This window comes from Lampris incognitus, chromosome 5 (assembly GCF_029633865.1).
Source record: "Lampris incognitus isolate fLamInc1 chromosome 5, fLamInc1.hap2, whole genome shotgun sequence".
In the NCBI taxonomy this organism is placed as follows: Eukaryota; Metazoa; Chordata; class Actinopteri; order Lampriformes; family Lampridae; genus Lampris; species Lampris incognitus.
In genome coordinates this window covers 70,235,764-70,254,402 of record NC_079215.1, presented here as the reverse complement: position 1 = coordinate 70,254,402, position 18,639 = coordinate 70,235,764, and the positions used below count along the sequence as shown (strand labels likewise).

The following is an 18,639-nucleotide window of genomic DNA, read 5'->3' as shown; positions in this document are numbered from 1 at the left end:
CAATTCATGTCATATTTATTCAGAATATGTACTGAAAAGGAGTAGAATCTGATTGGAAGTACTAGAAATACCCCCCCCTTTCTCCCGACTGGCAATTACCCCACTCTTCCGAGCCATCCTGATCTCTGCTTCACCCCTTCTGCTAAGCCAGGGAGGGCTGCAGACTATCACATGCCTCCTCTGATACATGTGGAGTCACCAGCCGCTTCTTTTCGCCTGACAGTGAGGAGTTTCACCAAGAGGATGTAGCACGTGGGAGGATCATGCTATTTCCCCTGACCAGAGGTGGCGTTAGTGCAGCGACCAGAACACAAACCGACATCCAGCTTCCCAGCCACAGACATTGCCAATTGTGTCTGTAGAGACACCCAACCAAGCTGGAGGTAACACGGGGATTCGAACCAGCGATCCCTGTGTTGGTAGGCATCGGAATAGACTGCCACGCTACCCGGACATATTGGAAATACTTTTACAGTTAACACATCTCATCCATGTTTCAGATTGTGTATTGTGAGAACAGGAAGTCCTGAAAGGTGCAGTACAGCCATGAGCTTGCAGATATCGTGTGAGGTTAAAGAAAGGAAAACGTTTTCATGGAGTGTCAAATAAAGTCATTAACAAACAAGTGTCAAATAAAGTCATTTAATGTGCAAGTTAAGCGTCAAATAAAGTCATTTAATGAACAAGTTAAGTGTGATGGTTTTCCACGAGATGTGTCCTGCTCCATCAAGGTTTAGCTGACGGCCCCACTGAACTGTGCTGAAGCTACACAGGAGAATCAGTGAACAACTAAAATAATGCTTCCAATGATGTTGTAGTGATGGCTCGGCTCGCACAAAGATCAGCCTGTATTTTAATACACTAACCGTGTATTAATCCACAGTGTTTTAATACACTAACTGTGTATTAATCCACAGTGTTTTAATACACTAACCATGTATTAATCCACAGAGTATTAATCCACTAATAGTGTATTAATACACTGTATTTTAATCCACTAACCATAAAGAAGTGAACATCTAATGTCCATTTCATGAATGCTCTTTTCTTTCAGATGGTCTCTGCTGTGATTCAGGAAGATGAACAGGAAGTCAGTCTGAGGATGAACTTTGTGTCGGCCGGAGCTGCAAGAAACCAGGTCAGTCATGGCTGCATGTTATTTAGAAGACAGATGGTACACCAGCAAGCTGCAATATGTCTCCATTAATTTATTTAGAAGACAGGTGGTTAACACCAGCAAGCTGCAAGATGTCTCCATTAATTTATTTAGAAGACAGGTGGTTAACACCAGCAAGCTGCAAGATGTCTTCATAAATTTATTTAGAAGACAGGTGGTTAACACCAGCAAGCTGCAAGATGTCTCCATTAATTTATTTAGAAGACAGGTGGTTAACACCAGCAAGCTGGCAGATGTCTTCATTAATTTATTTAGAAGACAGGTGGTTAACACCAGCAAGCTGCAAGATGTCTCCATTCATTTATTTAGAAGACAGGTGGTTAACACCAGCAAGCTGCAAGATGTCTCCATTAATTTATTTAGAAGACAGGTGGTTAACACCAGCAAGCTGCAAGATGTCTCCATTAATTTATTTAGAAGACAGATGGTTAACACCAGCAAGCTTCAAAATGTCCTCATAAATTTATTTAGAAGACAGATGGTTAACACCAGCAAGCTGCAAGATGTCTTCATAAATTTATTTAGAAGACAGATGGTTAACACCAGCAAGCTGCAAGATGTCTTCATAAATTTATTTAGAAGACAGGTGGTTAACACCAGCAAGCTGCAAGATGTCTCCATTAATTTATTTAGAAGACAGGTGGTTAACACCAGCAAGCTGCAAGATGTCTTCATAAATTTATTTAGAAGACAGGTGGTTAACACCAGCAAGCTGCAAGATGTCTCCATTAATTTATTTAGAAGACAGATGGTTAACACCAGCAAGCTGGCAGATGTCTTCATTAATTTATTTAGAAGACAGGTGGTTAACACCAGCAAGCTGCAAGATGTCTCCATTCATTTATTTAGAAGACAGGTGGTTGACACCAGCAAGCTGCAAGATGTCTTCATAAATTTATTTAGAAGACAGGTGGTTAACACCAGCAAGCTGCAAGATGTCTCCATTAATTTATTTAGAAGACAGGTGGTTAACACCAGCAAGCTGCAAGATGTCTCCATTAATTTATTTAGAAGACAGGTGGTTAACACCAGCAAGCTGCAAGATGTCTCCATTAATTTATTTAGAAGACAGGTGGTTAACACCAGCAAGCTGCAAGATGTCTCCATTAATTTATTTAGAAGACAGGTGGTTAACACCAGCAAGCTGCAAGATGTCTCCATTAATTTATTTAGAAGACAGGTGGTTAACACCAGCAAGCTGTAAGATGTCTCCATTAATTTATTTAGAAGACAGGTGGTTAACACCAGCAAGCTGCAAGATGTCTCCATTAATTTATTTAGAAGACAGGTGGTTAAAACCAGCAAGCTGCAAGATGTCTCCATTAATTTATTTAGAAGACAGGTGGTTAACACCAGCAAGCTGCAAGATGTCTCCATTAATTTATTTAGAAGACAGGTGGTTAACACCAGCAAGCTGCAAGATGTCTCCATTAATTTATTTAGAAGACAGGTGGTTAACACCAGCAAGCTGCAAGATGTCTCCATTAATTTATTTAGAAGACAGGTGGTTAACACCAGCAAGCTGCAAGATGTCTCCATTCATTTATTTAGAAGACAGGTGGTTAACACCAGCAAGCTGCAAGATGTCTCCATTCATTTATTTAGAAGACAGGTGGTTAACACCAGCAAGCTGCAAGATGTCTCCATTAATTTATTTAGAAGACAGGTGGTTAACACCAGCAAGCTGCAAGATGTCTCCATTAATTTATTTAGAAGACAGGTGGTTAACACCAGCAAGCTGCAAGATGTCTTCATAAATTTATTTAGAAGACAGGTGGTTAACACCAGCAAGCTGCAAGATGTCTCCATTAATTTATTTAGAAGACAGGTGGTTAACACCAGCAAGCTGCAAGATGTCTTCATAAATTTATTTAGAAGACAGGTGGTTAACACCAGCAAGCTGGCAGATGTCTTCATTAATTTATTTAGAAGACAGGTGGTTAACACCAGCAAGCTGCAAGATGTCTCCATTCATTTATTTAGAAGACAGGTGGTTAACACCAGCAAGCTGCAAGATGTCTCCATTAATTTATTTAGAAGACAGGTGGTAAACACCAGCAAGCTTCAAGATGTCTCCATTAATTTATTTAGAAGACAGGTGGTTAACACCAGCAAGCTGCAAGATGTCTCCATTAATTTATTTAGAAGACAGGTGGTTAACACCAGCAAGCTGCAAGATGTCTCCATTAATTTATTTAGAAGACAGATGGTTAACACCAGCAAGCTTCAAAATGTCCTCATAAATTTATTTAGAAGACAGATGGTTAACACCAGCAAGCTGCAAGATGTCTTCATAAATTTATTTAGAAGACAGATGGTTAACACCAGCAAGCTGCAAGATGTCTCCATTAATTTATTTAGAAGACAGGTGGTTAACACCAGCAAGCTTCAAGATGTCTCCATTAATTTATTTAGAAGACAGGTGGTTAACACCAGCAAGCTGCAAGATGTATCCATTAATTTATTTAGAAGACAGGTGGTTAACACCAGCAAGCTGCAAGATGTCTCCATTAATTTATTTAGAAGACAGGTGGTAAACACCAGCAAGCTTCAAGATGTCTCCATTAATTTATTTAGAAGACAGGTGGTTAACACCAGCAAGCTGCAAGATGTCTCCATTAATTTATTTAGAAGACAGATGGCTAACACCAGCAAGCTGCAAGATGTCTACATTAATTTATCTATTCCAGCAGGACAACCACAAGAAGCCGCACTCGAGAAGTAGGACTCAGAACCTGTCTGCAGTCCAGAACCTCAGCAGTGTCACAGAGAGACACAACCCCGAATCAGCCAACTGTCCCACTCTGAGTACCGACACAACATCTGTCTGTCTGTTGTATTGTCATTTCTGTCAGTCGGTTGTCTTGTCATGCCATGTCTGTGTCTGTTGTCTTGTCATGTCTGTTAGTATGGCTGTTGTCTTTTCTTGTCATGTCAGTCTGTCTGTGTCTTTTGTCTTGTCATGTCAGTCTGTTGTCTTGTCTATTCATGTCTTTCTGTTGTCTTATGTTTGTCTGTGTACTGTCTTTTGTCAGTCTGTTGTTGTCTTGTCATATCTGTCAGTCTGTTTTGTTATGTTTGTCTGTCTCTGTCTTGTTATGTTGTCAGTCTGTTGTCTTATCATACCTTTCAGTCTGTCTGTCTTCACACTATGTCTATAATCTTTTAATGTCTGGCTGACTGTCTGTGGTTTGTATATCTACTGGACTGTTCTGCTTCGACAGAGACTGGCTGGTCGGCAGCTTTCAGAACATCTCATGACCGTGGTGCTGAGACATTGGCCTGGCCACAGGTCAGTATTTAAAAGATCTGAACACAAACTGAAGGAGGTTACTGGACTGACATCAGGCTAGACATTTAAACACAAGACTCACATCTCTAGCAGAGCAGAGCACCTCAGCTTCACTACATTCCTGTCAGACTTATTGTTTGGTTGATGGAAAAACACTCATTTTTCTAAGGGACACAACTTATGAGGACACTGATATTATCAATGTCCTCATAAATTGCTGATAATCATATTAGTCATAATCATAAGGACAGGGCAGCAGCATGAAGGTGACACTAGATGAAGACACTGATGAAGAGATGAAACGATTGCTCCATCTGGACTGAAAAACGTTTTTCTGACTGGTGTTTTTTTTTTCTGTCTGTCAAGCTGAAGGACAGCCACCTGCTGGAGGAGCTGGGTCCTGGGGGGCGGGGCCAGATCTCAGTAGTCCAACAGCTGATTGATGAGGTAACTTCCTGTTTGAGCTAGGCTGAATCACACAGCTCACAGAAACAACACTGACCTGGAACATGTTTTATTCTATGTGAAGTTGTGTGAAATCAAATGTGTGGCGTTTAACACATCCAGACCATTTAAATGATGGCAGCTTGTAAACAAACTGGTCTGGTCTGTGAAGAACCACGGCCTCTAACTCCACTTGTAAACTAACTGGTCTGGTTTGTGAAGAACCATGGCCTCTAACTCCACTTGTAAACTAACTGGTCTGGTTTGTGAAGAACCACGGTCACTAACTCCACTTGTAAACCAACTGGTCTGGTTTGTGAAGAACCATGGCCTCTAACCCCACTTGTAAACCAACTGGTCTGGTTTGTGAAGAACCATGGCCTCTAACCCCACTTGTAAACCAACTGGTCTGGTTTGTGAAGAACCATGGCCTCTAACCCCACTTGTAAACCAACTGGTCTGGTTTGTGAAGAACCATGGCCTCTAACCCCACTTGTAAACCAACTGGTCTGGTTTATGAAGAACCACGGTCACTAACCACACTTATAAACTAACTGGTCTGGTTTGTGAAGAACCATGGCCTCTAACCCCACTTGTAAAATAACTGGTCTGGTTTGTGAAGAACCACGGTCACTAACCACACTTATAAACTAACTGGTCTGGTTTGTGAAGAACCATGGCCTCTAACCCCACTTGTAATCTAACTGGTCTGGTTTGTGAAGAACCATGGTCACTAACCCCACTTGTAAAATAACTGGTCTGGTTTGTGAAGAACCACGGTCACTAACCCCACTTGCCTCAACCTGCAGCTGATTTAAATCAAACTCTGAGCATCAGGTTCAGATCAGCTCTGTAAAAAAAAAAAAAGACAACCTTTCTTCTACTTTCCTCTTAACACAAATTGTTCACGTTTCTGCCCCATCCTATTGTTTTTTCAACGATTTTCTTCCCAGGGGGCCAATCCCTGTTGCCATGGCAATGATGGCCATCCCGCTCTGGTGGTTGCCGTGATGAACAGCCGCCATGATGTACTTCCTGTCCTGGTGCAAAGAGGAGCCGACGTCAACCAGCAGTCCGGACGGTAAGGCCACTTCAGCTGAAGCATGGAGACTACATCTATAGAGTGAAGCATAGAGACTACATCTACATTTAAACCACAGTGACAGAAATGAACATGCTACAAACTAAATCTGAGCACTTTGACTCCCTGACACCAACATGGTGATGTGTAAAGCCACTTCCCACAGCAACCCTTCACTAAACTACTTCCTCCATCATTAAGAACTTGGAAGTGTTCACCTCCATATACACTCATTTGACTCTTACAAAGACTTGTGGAGTGAGATGGCAGAGCTCAGACCAATGCCTCTTCACATTTGGTTTAGTTGGTTCAGAAGTATAACATGACCTCATGCTGGATGTGGTTTTGGTTTAGTTAGTTCAGAAGTATAACATGACCTCGTGTTGGACGTGGTTATGGTTTAGTTAGTTCAGAAGTATAACATGACCTCGTGTTGGACGTGGTTTTGGTTTAGTGAGTTCAGAAGTATAACATGACCTCGTGTTGGACATGGTTTTGGTTTAGTTAGTTCAGAAGTATAACGTGACCTCATGTTGGACGTGGTTTTGGTTTAGTTAGTTCAGAAGTATAACATGACCTCATGTTGGATGTGGTTTTGGTTTAGCTGGTTCAGAAGTATAACTTGACCTCGTGTTGGACGTGGTTTTGGTTTGGTTAGTTCAGAAGTATAACTTGACGTCGTGTTAGATGTGGTTTTGGTTTATTTAGTTCAGAAGTATAACTTGACCTTGTGTTGGATGTGGTTTTGGTTTAGTTAGTTCAGAAGTATAACATGACCTTGTGTTGGATGTGGTTTTGGTTTAGATGGTTCAGAAGTATAACATGACATCGTGCTGGATGGGATTTTGGTTTAGTTGGTTCAGAAGTATAGCTTGACCTCATGTTGGACGTGGTTTTGGTTTAGTTACTAGTTCAGAAGTATAACTTGACCTCATGTTGGACGTGGTTTTGGTTTAGTTAGTTACTAGTTCAGAAGTATAACTTGACCTCGTGCTGGATGTGGTTTTGGTTTAGTTAGTTCAGAAGTATAACATGACATCGTGCTAGATGGGATTTTGGTTTAGTTGGTTCAGAAGTATAGCTTGACCTCATGTTGGACGTGGTTTTGGTTTAGTTAGTTACTAGTTCAGAAGTATAACTTGACCTCGTGCTGGACATGGTTTTGGTTTAGTTAGTTCAGAAGTATAACATGTCCTCGTGTTGGACGTGGTTTTGGTTTAGCTGGTTCATTAGTATAACATGACCTCATGTTAGATGTGGTTTTGGTTTAGTTACTAGTTCAGAAGTATAACTTGACCTCGTGCTGGACGTGGTTTTGGTTTGGTTAGTTCAGAAGTATGGCTTTACCTCATGGTAGACGTGGTTTTGGTTTAGTTAGTTCAGAATATAACATTAGCTCATGCTGGATGTGGTTTTGGTTTGGTTAGTTCAGAAGTATAACTTGAACTCATGTTAGATGTGGTTTTGGTTTGGTTAGTTCAGAAGTATAACATGACCTCGTGTTGGACGTGGTTTTGGTTTGGTTAGTTCAGAAGTATAACTTGACCTCGTGCTGGACGTGGTTTTGGTTTAGCTAGTTCAGAAGTATAACTTAACGTCGTGTTGGATGTGGTTTTGGTTTAGTTAGTTACGAAGTATAACTTGACCTCATGTTGGACGTGGTTTTGGTTTAGTTAGTTCAGAATATAACTTTTCCTCATGCTGGACGTGGTTTTGGTTTAGTTATTACTGAACTATAACATTACTAATGTTGGACGTGGTTTTGGTTTAGTTACTAGTTCAGAAGTATAACTTGACCTCATGTTGGACGTGGTTTTGATTTGGTTAGTTCAGAAGTATAACTTAATGTCGTGTTGGATGTGGTTTTGGTTTAGTTAGTTACGAAGTATAACTTGACCTCATGTTGGACGTGGTTTTGGTTTAGTTAGTTCAGAATATAACTTTTCCTCATGCTGGACGTGGTTTTGGTTTAGTTATTACTGAACTATAATATGACTAATGTTGGACGTGGTTTTGGTTTAGTTACTAGTTCAGAAGTATAACTTGACCTCATGTTGGACGTGGTTTTGATTTGGTTAGTTCAGAAGTATAACTTAACGTCGTGTTGGATGTGGTTTTGGTTTATTTAGCTCAGAAGTATAACTTAACGTCGTGTTGGACGTGGTTTTGGTTTGGTTAGTTCAGAAGTATAACATGACCTCGTGTTGGACGTGGTTTTGGTTTAGCTGGTTCAGAAGTATAACATGAGCTCATGTTGGACGTTGTTTTGGTTTAGTTATTACTGAACTATAATATGACTAATGTTGGACGTGGTTTTGGTTTAGTTACTAGTTCAGAAGTATAACTTGACCTCATGTTGGACATGGTTTTGATTTGGTTAGTTCAGAAGTATAACTTAACGTCGTCTTTGATGTGGTTTTGGTTTATTTAGCTCAGAAGTATAGCTTGACCTCATGTTGGACGTGGTTTTGGTTTAGTTACTAGTTCAGAAGTATAACTTGACCTCGTGCTGGATGTGGTTTTGGTTTAGTTGGTTCAGAAGTATAGCTTGACCTCATGTTGGACGTGGTTTTGGTTTAGTTACTAGTTCAGAAGTATAACTTGACCTCGTGCTGGACATGGTTTTGGTTTATTTAGTTCAGAAGTTTAACTTGACCTCATAATGGACGTGGTTTTGGTTTAGTTAGTTCAGAAGTATAACATGACCTCTTGCTGGACGGGGTTTTGGTTTAGTTATTCCTGAACTATAACATGACCTAATGTTTGACGTGGTATTAGTTTAGTTACTAGTTCAGAAGTGTAACATGACCTTGTGTTGGACGTGGTTTTGGTTTAGTTAGTTCAGAAGTATAACATGACCTCGTGCTGGATGTGATTTTGGTTTAGTTGGTTCAGAAGTATAGCTTGACCTCATGTTGGACGTGGTTTTGGTTTAGTTACTAGTTCAGAAGTATAACTTGACCTCGTGCTGGACGTGGTTTTGGTTTAGGTAGTTCAGAAGTATAACTTGGTGTGGTGTGAATGGGAGGAGAAATGGGGTAGGGGTAATTCTGAAGGAAGTGTATGTCAAGAGCGTGCTGGAGGTGAAGAGAGTGTCAGACAGAGTGATGAGTATGAAGGTGGAAATTGAAGGTTTATTGCTGAATGTTATCAGCGCATATGCCCCGCAAGTTGGGTGTGAGATGGATGAAAAAGAAGAATTCTGGAGTGAGTTGGACGACATGGTGGAGAGGGTACCCAAGGAGGAGAGAGTGGTGATTGGAGCGGACTTCAATGGACATGTTGGTGAAGGGAACAGAGGTGATGAGGAGGTGATGGGAAAGTATGGAGTCAAGAAGAGAAATGTGGAAGGACAGATGGTGGTCGATTTTGCGAAAAGGATGGAAATGGCTGTGGTGAATACATATTTCAAGAAGAGGGAGGAACACAGGGTGACGTACAAGAGTGGAGGGAAGTGCACACAGGTGGACTATATCTTATGTAGAAGGCACCATCTAAAAGGGATTGGAGACTGCAAGGTGGTGACAGGGGAGAGCGTAGCCAGGCAGCATCGGATGGTGGTCTGTAGGATGACTTTTGAGACCAAGAAGAGGAAGCGAGTGAAGACACAGCCGAAGATCAAATGGTGGAAGTTGAAGAAGGAAGACTGTTGTGTGGAGTTCAGGCAGGAGTTAAGACAGGCACTGGGTGGTAGTGAAGAGTTGCCAGATGGCTGGAAAACCACTGCAGAAATAGTGAGGGAGACAGCTAGGAAGGTACTTGGTGTGTCATCAGGACAGAGGAAGGAAGACAAGGAGACTTGGTGGTGGGATGAGGAAGTACAGCAAATTATACAGAGGAAAAGGTTGGCAAAGAAGAAGTGGGATAGTCAGAGAGATGAAGAAAGTAGACAGGAGTACAAGGAGATGCAGCGTAAAGCAAAGAGAGAGGTGGCAAAGGCAAAGGAAAAGGCGTATGGTGAGTTGTATGACAGATTAGACACTAAGGAAGGAGAAAAGGACTTGTACCGATTGGCTAGACAGAGGGACCAAGCTGCAAAGGATGTGCAGCAAGTTAGGGCGATCAAGGATAGAGATGGAAATGTGCTGACAAGCGAGGAGAGTGTGCTAAGAAGGTGGAAGGAATACTTTGAGGGGCTGATGAATGAAGAAAATGAGAGAGAGAGAAGGTTGGATGATGTAGGGATAGTGAATCAGGAAGTTCAGCGGATTAGCAAGGAGGAAGTGAGGGCAGCTATGAAGAGGATGAAGAGTGGAAAGGCAGTTGGTCCTGATGACATACCTGTGGAGGCATGGAGATGTTTAGGAGAGATGGCAGTGGAGTTTCTAACTAGATTGTTTAACACAATCCTGGAAAGTGAGAGGATGCCTGAGGAGTGGAGAAGAAGCATACTGGTACCGATTTTCAAGAACAAGGGTGATGTGCAGAACTGTAACAACTACAGAGGTATAAAGTTGATCAGCCACAGCATGAAGATTTGGGAAAGAGTAATAGAAGCTAGGTTAAGAGGAGAGGTGATGATCAGCGAGCAGCAGTATGGTTTCATGCCACGAAAGAGCACCACAGATGCGATGTTTGCTTTGAGAATGTTGATTGAGAAGTATAGAGAAGGCCAGAAAGAGTTGCATTGTGTCTTTGTAGATTTAGAGAAAGCTTATGACAGAGTACCGAGAGAGGAGGTGTGGTATTGTATGAGGAAGTCAGGAGTTGCAGAGAAGTATGTAGGAGTGGTGCAGGATACGTATGAGGGAAGTGTGACAATGGTGAGGTGTGCGGTTGGAATGACGGATGGGTTCAAGGTGGAGGTGGGATTACATCAAGGATCGGCTCTTAGCTCTTTCTTGTTTGCAATGGTGATGGACAGGTTGACGGACAAGATCAAGCAGGAGTCTCCATGGACGATGATGTTCGTGGATGACATTGTGATCTGTAGTGAGAGTAGGGTGCAGGTTGAGGAGAGCCTGGAGAGGTGGAGGTATGCACTGGAGAGAAGAGGAATGAAAGTCAGTAGGAGCAAGACGGAATACCTATGCGTGAATGAGAGAGAGGACAGTGGAATGGTCAGGATGCAAGGAGTGGAGGTGACAAAGACATCTGAGTTTAAATACTTGGGGTCAACTGTCCAAAGTAACGGGGAGTGCAGTAGAGAGGTGAAAAAGAGAGTGCAGGCAGGTTGGAGTGGGTGGAGAAGTGTGTCAGGAGTGATTTGCGACAGAAGGGTACCAGCAAGAGTTAAAGGGAAAGTTTACAAGATGGTTGTGAGACCAGCTATGTTATATGGTTTGGAGACAGTGGCACTGACGAAAAGACAGGAGGCGGAGCTGGAGGTGGCAGAGTTGAAGATGCTAAGATTTTCACTGGGAGTAACGAAGAAGGACAGGATTAGGAACGATTATATTAGAGGGACCGCTCAGGTTGGACGGTTTGGAGACAAAGCAAGAGAGGCAAGATTGAGATGGCTTGGACATGTGTGGAGGAGAGATGCTGAGTATATTGGGAGAAGGATGCTGAATATGGAGCTGCCAGGGAAGAGGAGAAGAGGAAGGCCAAAGAGGAGGTTTATGGATGTGGTGAGGGAAGACATGCAGGTGGCTGGTGTGACAGAGGAAGACGCAGAAGACAGGAAGAAATGGAAACGGATGATCCGCTGTGGCGACCCCTAACGGGAGCAGCCGAAAGTAGTAGTACTAGTAGTTCAGAAGTATAACTTAACGTCATGTTGGATGTGGTTTTGGTTTATTTATTTCAGAAGTATAACTTGACCTCGTGTTGGACGTAGTTTTGGTTTAGCTGGTTCAGAAGTATAACATGACCTCGTGTTGGACGTGGCATTGGTTTAGTTAGTTCAGAAGGATAACATGACCTCGTGTTGGACGTGGTTTTGGTTTAGCTAGTTCAGAAGTGTAACATGACGTCATGGTGGACGTTGTTTGGGTTTAGTTAGTTCAGAAGGATAACATGACCTCGTGTTGGATGTGGTTTTGGTTTAGTTAGTTCAGAAGTATAACATGACCTCATGCTGGACGTGGTTTTGGTTTAGTCTGTTCAGAAGTATAACATGACCTCGTGCTGGACGTGGTTTTGGTTTATTTAGTTCAGAAGTATAAAATGACCTCATGTTGGACGTGGCTTTGGTTTAGTTAGTTCAGAAGTATAACGTGACCTCATGTTGGACGTGGTTTTGGTTTAGTTAGTTCAGAAGTATAACTTGACCTCGTGCTGGACGTGGTTTTGATTTGGTTAGTTCAGAAGTATGGCTTTACCTCATGGTAGACGTGGTTTTGGTTTAGTTAGTTCAAAAGTATAACATGACCTCTTGCTGGACGTGGTTTTGGTTTAGTTAGTTCAAAAGTATAACATGACTTCTGCTGGATGTGATTTTGGTTTAATTGGTTTAGAAGTGTAGCTTGACCTCATGTTGGACGTGGTTTTGGTTTAGTTACTAGTTCAGAAGTATAACTTGACCTCGTGCTGGACGTGGTTTTGGTTTAGCTGGTTCAGAAGTATAACATGACCCCATGTTGGACGTGGTTTTGGTTTAGTTATTACTGAACTATAACATGACTAATGTTGGACGTGGTTTTGGTTTAGTTACTAGTTCAGAAGTATAACTTGACCTCATGTTGGATGTGGTTTTGATTCGGTTAGTTCAGAAGTATAACTTAACGTCGTGTTGGATGTGGTTTTCGTTTAGTTAGTTACGAAGTATAACTTGACCTCATGTTGGACGTAGTTTTGGTTTAGTTAGTTCAGAATATAACTTTTCCTCATGCTGGACGTGGTTTTGGTTTAGTTACTAATTCAGAAGTATAACTTGACCTCGTGCTGGACATGGTTTTGGTTTAGTTAGTTCAGAAGTATAACATGTCCTCGTGTTGGACGTGGTTTTGGTTTAGCTGGTTCAGAAGTATAAAATGACCTCATGTTTGATGTGGTTTTGGTTTAGTTAGTTCAGAAGTATAACTTGACCTCGTGTTGGACATAGTTTTGGTTTAGTTAGTTCAGAAGTATAACATGTCCTCGTGTTGGACGTGGTTTTGGTTTAGCTGGTTCAGAAGTATAACATGACCTCATGTTGGACGTGGTTTTGGTTTAGTTATTACTGAACTATAATATGACTAATGTTGGACGTGGTTTTGATTTGGTTAGTTCAGAAGTATAACTTAACGTCGTGTTGGATGTGGTTTTGGTTTATTTAGCTCAGAAGTATAACTTAACGTCGTGTTGGACGTGGTTTTGGTTTGGTTAGTTCAGAAGTATAACTTGACCTCGTGTTGGACGTGGTTTTGGTTTGGTTAGTTCAGAAGTATAACTTGACCTCGTGCTGGACATGGTTTTGGTTTAGCTAGTTCAGAAGTGTAACATGACGTCGTGGTGGAGGTGGTTTTGGTTTAGTTAGTTCAGAAGTATAGCATGACCTCGTGCTGGATGTGATTTTGGTTTAGTTGGTTCAGAAGTATAGCTTGACCTCATGTTGGACGTGGTTTGGGTTTAGTTACTAGTTCAGAAGTATAACTTGACCTCGTGCTGGACATGGTTTTGGTTTAGTTAGTTCAGAAGTATAACATGTCCTCGTGTTGGACGTGGTTTTGGTTTAGCTGGTTCAGAAGTATAACATGAGCTCATGTTGGACGTTGTTTTGGTTTAGTTATTACTGAACTATAATATGACTAATGTTGGATGTGGTTTTGGTTTAGTTACTAGTTCAGAAGTATAACTTGACCTCATGTTGGACATGGTTTTGATTTGGTTAGTTCAGAAGTATAACTTAACGTCGTGTTTGATGTGGTTTTGGTTTTGTTAGTTCAGAAGTATAACTTGACCTCGTGCTGGACATGGTTTTGGTTTAGCTAGTTCAGAAGTGTAACATGACGTCGTGGTGGACGTGGTTTTGGTTTGGTTAGTTCAGAAGTATAACTTGACCTCGTGTTGGACGTGGTTTTGGTTTGGTTAGTTCAGAAGTATAACTTGACCTCGTGCTGGACGTGGTTTTGGTTTAGCTAGTTCAGAAGTGTAACATGACGTCGTGGTGGAGGTGGTTTTGGTTTAGTTAGTTCAGAAGTATAGCATGACCTCGTGCTGGATGTGATTTTGGTTTAGTTGGTTCAGAAGTATAGCTTGACCTCATGTTGGACGTGGTTTGGGTTTAGTTACTAGTTCAGAAGTATAACTTGACCTCGTGCTGGACATGGTTTTGGTTTAGTTAGTTCAGAAGTATAACATGTCCTCGTGTTGGATGTGGTTTTGGTTTAGCTGGTTCAGAAGTATAACATGAGCTCATGTTGGACGTGGTTTTGGTTTAGTTATTACTGAACTATAATATGACTAATGTTGGACGTGGTTTTGGTTTAGTTACTAGTTCAGAAGTATAACTTGACCTCATGTTGGACATGGTTTTGATTTGGTTAGTTCAGAAGTATAACTTAACGTCGTGTTTGATGTGGTTTTGGTTTATTTAGCTCAGAAGTATAATTTAACGTCGTGTTGGACGTGGTTTTGGTTTGGTTAGTTCAGAAGTATAACTTGACCTCGTGCTGGACATGGTTTTGGTTTAGCTAGTTCAGAAGTGTAACATGACGTCGTGGTGGACGTGGTTTTGGTTTAGTTAGTTCAGAAGTATAACATGACCTCGTGCTGTATGTGATTTTGGTTTAGTTGGTTCAGAAGTATAGCTTGACCTCATGTTGGACGTGGTTTTGGTTTAGTTACTAGTTCAGAAGTATAACTTGACCTCGTGCTGGACATGGTTTTGGTTTATTTAGTTCAGAAGTGTAATTTGACCTCATGTTGGACGTGGTTTTGGTTTAGTTAGTTCAGAAGTATAACATGACCTCTTGCTGGACGGGGTTTTGGTTTAGTTATTCCTGAACTATAACATGACCTAATTTTGGACGTGGTATTAGTTTAGTTACTAGTTCAGAAGTGTAACATGACCTTGTGTTGGACGTGGTTTTGGTTTAGTTAGTTCAGAAGTATAACATGACCTCGTGCTGGATGTGATTTTGGTTTAGTTGATTCAGAAGTATAGCTTGACCTCATGTTGGACGTGGTTTTGGTTTAGTTACTAGTTCAGAAGTATAACTTGACCTCGTGCTGGACGTGGTTTTGGTTTAGGTAGTTCAGAAGTATAACTTAACGTCGTGTTGGATGTGGTTTTGGTTTATTTAGTTCAGAAGTATAACTTGACCTCGTGTTGGACGTAGTTTTGGTTTAGCTGGTTCAGAAGTATAACATGACCTCGTGTTGGACGTGGTATTGGTTTAGTTAGTTCAGAAGGATAACATGACCTCATGTTGGACGTGGTTTTGGTTTAGCTAGTTTAGAAGTGTAACATGACGTCGTGGTGGACGTGGTTTGGGTGTAGTTAGTTCAGAAGGATAACATGACCTCGTGTTGGATGTGGTTTTGGTTTAGTTAGTTCAGAAGTGTAACATGTCCTCGTGTTGGACGTGGTTTTGGTTTAGCTGGTTCAGAAGTATAAAATGACCTCATGTTGGACATGGTTTTGGTTTAGTTAGTTCAGAAGTATAACTTGACCTCGTGCTGGATTTGATTTTGGTTTAGTTGGTTCAGAAGTATAACTTGACTTCGTGCTGGATTTGATTTTGGTTTAGTTGGTTCAGAAGTATAGCCTAACCTCATCGTGGATGTGGCTGTATGGAGCAGGTAGTTTGATGCTGGACACTGAGGGCCCCGTCAACTTCAGTCTCCCACCAATTTCACAGGAAACGGACATGAATGTTTGGATTAGCTGCAGGGAAATTGATCAGGTGGCTCCCCGACACCCCACCCCAAAACACGACTTAACAATATTAACCCAAACACACAGCTTGGTCTTTCCTGACTGTCGATGTGTCTTTGAGCCTCTTCAGTTAAAGACTGATCTGTCACTGGTTTGATTCCCTCAGGATGAATAATACTGCTCTGCATGTTGCCGCATCTCTGGGAAGCAAAGGTCTGCAGAGTGTAGAAGTTTTGCTGAGGTAGAACACACACACACACACAAACACACACACACACAACCATGACACAGACATACAGACACACATTTACAAGTGTGTGCATTCCTGCATGCACACACCACACACGGCTATATGTAAGATGTGGGACTAGCTAGAATTCAGTAATGGAGATAAAACGACTGACATGATGTTATGGAGATTAAACTACTGACATGATGTTGTGGAGATACAATTACTGACATGATGTTATGGAGATAAAACCACTGACATGATGTTATGGAGATAAAATGACTGACATGATGTTATGGAGATAAAACGACTGACATGATGTTATGGAGATAAAACTGCTGACATGATGATATGGAGATAAAACCACTGACATGATATTATGGAGATAAAACTACTGACATGGTGTTATGGAGATAAAACCACTGACATGATGTTATGGAGATAAAACTGCTGATATGATGTTATGGAAATAAAACCACTGACATGATGTTATGGAGATACAATTACTGACATGATGTTATGGAAATAAAACCGCTGATATGATGTTATGGAGATAAAACTACTGACATGGTGTTTTGGAGATAAAACTGCTGACATGATATTATGGCGATAAAACTGCTGATATGATGTTATGGAGATAAAACGACTGACATGATGTTATGGAGATAAAACTACTGACATGGTGTTTTGGAGATAAAACTACTGACATGGTGTTTTGGAGATAAAACGACTCACATGATGTTATGGAGATAAAACTGCTGACATGGTATTATGGAGATAAAACTGCTGATATGGTGTTATGGAGATAAAACTGCTTACATGATGTTATGGAGATAAAACTACTGACATGGTGTTTTGGAGATAAAACTGCTGACATGATGTTATGGAGATAAAACTGCTGACATGATGTTATGGAGATAAAACTACTGACATGATGTTATGGAGATAAAACTACTGACATGGTGTTTTGGAGATAAAACTGCTGACATGATGTTATGGAGATAAAACCACTGACATGATGTTATGGAGATAAAATGACTGACATGATGTTATGGAGATAAAACGACTGACATGATGTTATGGAGATAAAACTGCTGACATGATGTTATGGAGATAAAACTGCTGACATGGTGTTTTGGAGATAAAACTACTGACATGGTGTTTTGGAGATAAAACGACTGACATGGTGTTATGGAGATAAAACGACTCACATGATGTTATGGAGATAAAACTGCTGACATGATGTTATGGAGATAAAACTGCTGGCATGATATTATGGAGATAAAACGACTGACATGATGTTATGGAGATAAAACGACTGACATGGTGTTTTGGAGATAAAACGACTGACATGGTGTTATGGAGATAAAACGACTCACATGATGTTATGGAGATAAAACTGCTGACATGATGTTATGGAGATAAAACTGCTGACATGGTGTTTTGGAGATAAAACGACTCACATGATGTTATGGAGATAAAACTGCTGACATGGTGTTATGGAGATAAAACTACTGACATGGTGTTTTGGAGATAAAACTACTGACATGAGGTTATGGAGATAAAACTGCTGACATGATATTATGGAGATAAAACGACTGACATGATGTTATGGAGATAAAACGACTGACATGGTGTTTTGGAGATAAAACTACTGACATGGTGTTATGGAGATACAACGACTCACATGATGTTATGGAGATAAAACTGCTGACATGATGTTATGGAGATAAAACTGCTGACATGATGTTATGGAGATAAAACTGCTGACATAGCAATAACAAATATAACAATAACAATAATGACAATCAGCATCTTCATCATCCAAAGCATCCACAGCATGTTGTAAGCTGCTAACTCCTGGTGTTTACAGCTGTAAGGCCAGCATCAGCAGGATGAACGTCCGGGGTCAGACGGCCTTTGACCTTGCGGTGACCTCTGGCTGTCCTGCTTTGGTGTCTCTGCTGGCTGCCCGGACCGGTCAGGACTTCCTGGACCAGCTGGTCCGACCCACAGCCTCTTTTAACAACCTGCTGGATCCGAACCAGCCTGCTTCCCTCCGCCAAAACCAGCCGGCAACATAACAGCAGCACTTCACAGAAGCAGTCTCTATGTGTGTGTTGACCCATGTGGTGACGTGTTTCTCTAGTGATTAGCCACCAACGACCAGCAAGAATTACAACAGGATTGACAACCATTCCCTTTCAGCGATGGCGGCTCGCAAGTGACTAGACTAATGCTAATATGATCAATTTCACAGACGACAGAAATGTCCTGTGAAGAGTAATAGTGTTAGAAACTCCTGTCGAGTATTTATAAGTAATCAAGTTATAGGATAATCCATGACAAGTGTCTTGATGCATGCTCAGTAATCCAGGTAAGAAGACCACAGAAGCTTGAATCTGCTCATCTGGACACAGCGTGTACTGACAGATCCGTTTCATGAAAGTGGCCTCTTCAGGGCCCAGAGACACCAAACCCACATCAGAGGACAAGAGGAGACGAAGGCTGACTGTTGCGTCGCCTCACCTCCGGGTCAAAAAGTAGCACTTGAACACACTGCAAAGACAACAGCCGATGGCCAACTAGCATGTACGTTCTGCGCCTGCGTGACAGGAAATAACTCTCCATACCAACAGGTGGCGGTAGTCTGTATTCTTCATTCAAAATTTGA

The 18,639-nt window shown here is 41.4% G+C and overlaps 1 protein-coding gene across 1 annotated transcript in view; it reads left to right on the top strand.

Moving 5' to 3' along the window:
* The window catches only part of dzank1 (double zinc ribbon and ankyrin repeat domains 1), a 66,053-nt gene that overhangs the window by 47,404 nt on the left and 10 nt on the right, over positions 1–18,639 (top strand). The window contains exons 8-14 of the mRNA XM_056280596.1: positions 1,055–1,138; positions 3,868–3,985; positions 4,402–4,469; positions 4,836–4,916; positions 5,867–5,994; positions 15,903–15,977; positions 17,839–18,639. The exon at positions 17,839–18,639 is cut by the window's right edge and continues 10 nt beyond it. Of these exons, the coding sequence (XP_056136571.1) occupies positions 1,055–1,138; positions 3,868–3,985; positions 4,402–4,469; positions 4,836–4,916; positions 5,867–5,994; positions 15,903–15,977; positions 17,839–18,049 (765 nt within the window). The 3' untranslated portion in view covers positions 18,050–18,639. The remainder of the gene's footprint in view (positions 1–1,054; positions 1,139–3,867; positions 3,986–4,401; positions 4,470–4,835; positions 4,917–5,866; positions 5,995–15,902; positions 15,978–17,838) is intronic.